The 4007-nt window shown below is 37.7% G+C and overlaps 1 protein-coding gene across 1 annotated transcript in view; it reads right to left on the reverse strand.

Annotated features, from left to right (window-relative positions):
• The window catches only part of LOC104510075 (junctophilin-1-like), a gene marked incomplete at both ends in the record, with an annotated part of 20408 nt that extends 17253 nt beyond the window's left edge, over positions 1–3155 (reverse strand). The window contains one exon of the mRNA XM_010152214.1: positions 3037–3155. Within this exon, the coding sequence (XP_010150516.1) occupies positions 3037–3155 (119 nt within the window). The remainder of the gene's footprint in view (positions 1–3036) is intronic.
• Between the last annotated feature and the right edge of the window lie 852 nt (positions 3156–4007).

Genomic DNA, 4007 nt, shown 5'->3' on the forward strand with positions numbered 1-4007 from the left:
CCACTTTGTTCTTCTTTGAATCTCCTTTTAAACCACATTACAAAGCTAGAACCTCTTGGCAGCTCCTGATGAATGTCTTAATGAACATAAAATTGAAATGTGAGAGAAAGTAATTGGGAGGTAAGAACTGTCATGCTAGAATGAGTGATGAATATTCAGCGTAATTATAATTTGTGTGTAATACTAGGCTATATGGCCCAGAAGGTTATTTGTTAAGAATTTGAAATGTAAGAGCTTTATCAAAAATTTTTCAAATATTTAAATGGACTTAGGCTGCAGGTGATGCGAAGATCACTCATCCAGACAGAAACAGAGAGGTATTTGTATTACACTTTTTTCCTTTCTCTTTCTTTCAGGTGACTTGTTGATATAGGACATACATTTAGTCATTGCTGACAGCATGTTTGCCTAGTGTACTAAGCAGTTCAAGCAGTAAGAGAAAAATTACACTTTTGCACAATAACTTATTTTCAAGACAATTTAGCACAATGGAAAGCTTTCTCCTAGCTATAGTTTCAAAGACTGAAACACAATATTCATCATTACCTTTTAGTAGCACCAACAAAAACTTATAAAGGTACTGTAAAAATAAAGAGCTCAAGTAACAGAAGAAAACAGAGAAGTTGGTATTAGGGAGCAATAATGCTTAACTTGTTTTCCTTCAAACACACAAAAATGCTATTTGAAAAGCAGATATTTACTGGTGTTCGTGTGAGTCAATGTAAATTCTTATTTATCTAACTTATTGTCATAAGTGACAAAAGCCAATGATAACATTGTCCAACTCACAGCATGACACTTGGGAAATACTTTAATAAGCCAGTGTGTGTATCAGTGAGTCTCAGGGTTAACTGGTACCACTCCAAAAGAATGTATCTGCAAAAGGCATTGTGAACACTGCGGATGGAAGGTATCTCTGACCTGACAGCACTTGAAAGGATCACAACGATGTACGAATCTGGTGTTTTGCTGCAGCTTATTTGGGATAACTGTAATTTAGTTAACATCTTGGCGTCTTAAAGTTACTTAAGCAATAGGCATAGTATTTTTCCCCCCACTGTGTACAAATAGTGTACATCTTGAAAATAATGAGGAAATTTAAAATTTAGACTCCAAAGGAGGTATATATCTTTTTATAGGTAGCTAGCTAACAGACAGACATTCCCACACAAAGAATAAAGTAAGTAGACAAAGAAATGGTTAGTTACATGACTGTACACATATACAGCTGAATCTGGGGAAGGGATATAAACTCTTCCCTTCTGTAATTGGAATAAAAGTTTTAAATGAGAAGAAAATAAGAATCCCTCACCTTCTATCCCCAAATCTCAGCCAAACTGTCAGCAATGCTACTTCATTCCCTGTGACAGGAAATAAAACAAGACACCTAACAAATTCTTGATCTGGGGGATTTCTTGGTGTCAAATTTCACACTACCAGATGCTTGCATTTTCTTGAGTACTCCAGCCATTTCTTTATTTGCAGAGTTTGGCAGTTTTGAAATAAAATTTGAAATTAATTTCAAATGCCTTAATTTCCCCTCATGTCTAGTCTCTATCAAGCTTTCCTTTGAGAGGGTCCCTGTTATTACTGCTTTGTCTGGTTAAGCCTATGACTTCCTGACTTACGACTGCTGCTATAAATGGGAAGTTCAGCATTTCATGGAAGAATGAAATAATGAAAAGAGAAAAAGACTTGGGTATCATAGGAGCATGTACGGGCCACTAATATAAGTCTAAAGGACAGGCTGTACTGAGGTCATTTCCATCAGTGAAAGGTGCATACTGATACAATTTTAAAGCTAGCAAAGTCTCACTACTGGAAATAGTTCTGTGGAGCTTTGCCTACAGTTCTGGACAGCCAGGTTCAAGAAAGGTGATTTTAAATCACAATAGGTACAAAGAAAGGTTGCAAGACTGATAAGGGGAAAGGAGATTCTAACCTGCAGGAGGTGACCAGCCCTTGACTTATGCACTAAACAAATAACAACCCCAAACACACAGACTGCTCTCTACAACTAAATACTTAGGAATAAAGAAGAAAACACATTCTTTACGTTAACTGACAGTGATGATTTAGTAACAATCTGACAGTGGTCATTTATACTAAAGATTGAAGGCAATAGCTGGATTGTTAGAAAATGCTGAAGAATGCTGTTCTTTGATTCTGGGGGTCGGGATATTAGCCTGCATCCACCATATGAGTACATTTAAGGACAAAGGGGTTTGTCTCTGAAACGAGGATATGCAGAAGATGAAGGTAAGTGAAAATGAACCTCAGGGCTATAAGCTGTATTAGCATACAAGTGCAGGCAAGTCCTTGAAAAATAATAACAAGGTATGACTCAACTCACTTGACAGGTGAAAGAAAGGACAGACTTATGAAAATACATTAGATTGGCAAGAGGAGTTCCAGTTTATCTATTCAATCTTAAGCTACAGGGCAGTATGCAAAAATATTGACCCCATGGGAAGACACCAGAAAAACAAAGCAAAAACCACTTTACTTCTTTTATATCAACTTTCCAAACCACATGACAGTTGAAAATGGGTTGCAATGTTGATATAGGTGACTTAGACTTAATTTAATTCTATATCTTGAGACTGACGTTCCACAGAGCACCAGCGACGTAACAGATTTTCTCACAGGTTATGTATGTGGTGTAATGCATTCTGCAGAACTCAGGCCTTAGCTAACCAAGAATGCCAAGAATCCCCTTGGTCAGTACAAAAGCTAAGGATCGTTCCCCTAATAAGCACACTATAGAAATAACCCAAATTTCTATTGATTTATGTTCTCTAAGTCTGTCTTTGACACCGTCCTGAAGAAGCTACTAATTTATGGCAAAGTTGTATGGTTGATACTGAGTTTTTGACACTCAACTGTCTAGCAATGTACACTCTTCATTACCTACACATGACTATTGCTCCTGTATAAATGGCAACATGTAAAATGAAATCAACTTTTTAACTTAACACAGAATCTTTTCACTGCAAGAAAAAAAAATAGCCACAAAAACCCCCAATAAATAATTACCTGGTTGGTAGAAATTTGGTGAAAGTTCTCTGGCAACTGCTCTTGCAATATCACATTCCTGGCGAGCAGCCTGAGCAGCCTGATCCGCAGCATCAGCTTTAGCTCTTGCATGTGCAGTTCTGTACAGAGTAGAAAACATTTTATATGCAGAGAGAAGTCTTTTATGAGTTGCAACGACAATGTGAGAGCAAAGGACTACTGTCTCCAGCTACCATACACTATACCGTATAGGGCCCAATTATGCCCACTTGCTGTGAGTAACTGCAAAACAAACTATTTCAGAATCAGCACATAATACTTCTCAGTTCTTCAGTCCTGCTCACTCTTGTATCATATTTATGCGTAGGTACACCATTTATAGCCCAAGCTTATAACTAACATTTCTAAACAGAAAAAAATTAGCATCTGATCAAAACCTGGGATTATGATTTTAACACACATTACCAGGATGTGTACAGAAGGTCAGACTGGACCACCACACCAACTCCTGAACAGCGGTCTCTGAGACCAGGATACACGGTGTTCACGGGCACTGAGGAATACTATTACCCTTGCAACATTACAAAGCTAATGCTTATGCTGGGTTCTATGTAAAATTTTAGGAAGGGCAAAATTGAGGTATGCTGGCCCAAAAAACTGAGAAATGTCTTCCACAACCAGACCGTGTTGGAAAGGAATGTGATGGCAAATGTGTTTGAATAGACATTTGTATTAATGTAGACTTAATTTTTTGTAACTCACTGAATTTCAAATCCAAAACAATCTGAAAACTTTTCTGAAGTCAAGACAACAGTTTGGAATGCTTTCCTAAAGTAATCTGCCCTCTGCTTCCACTTTCTTCCTTCGGCTGTTTCTTAAAAAGCCTCAAGAACAGCTTGTGCAAAGTGCCTCTGATTCCAGACTCTGTCAACTGATACTTGTGTTACTGCAGAATTGCATCACTGTTTGTCCCGCCTTCCCTCCCCACTTCG

This window comes from Eurypyga helias, unplaced genomic scaffold (assembly GCF_000690775.1).
Source record: "Eurypyga helias isolate BGI_N326 unplaced genomic scaffold, ASM69077v1 scaffold9485, whole genome shotgun sequence".
NCBI classification, from domain to species: Eukaryota; Metazoa; Chordata; class Aves; order Eurypygiformes; family Eurypygidae; genus Eurypyga; species Eurypyga helias.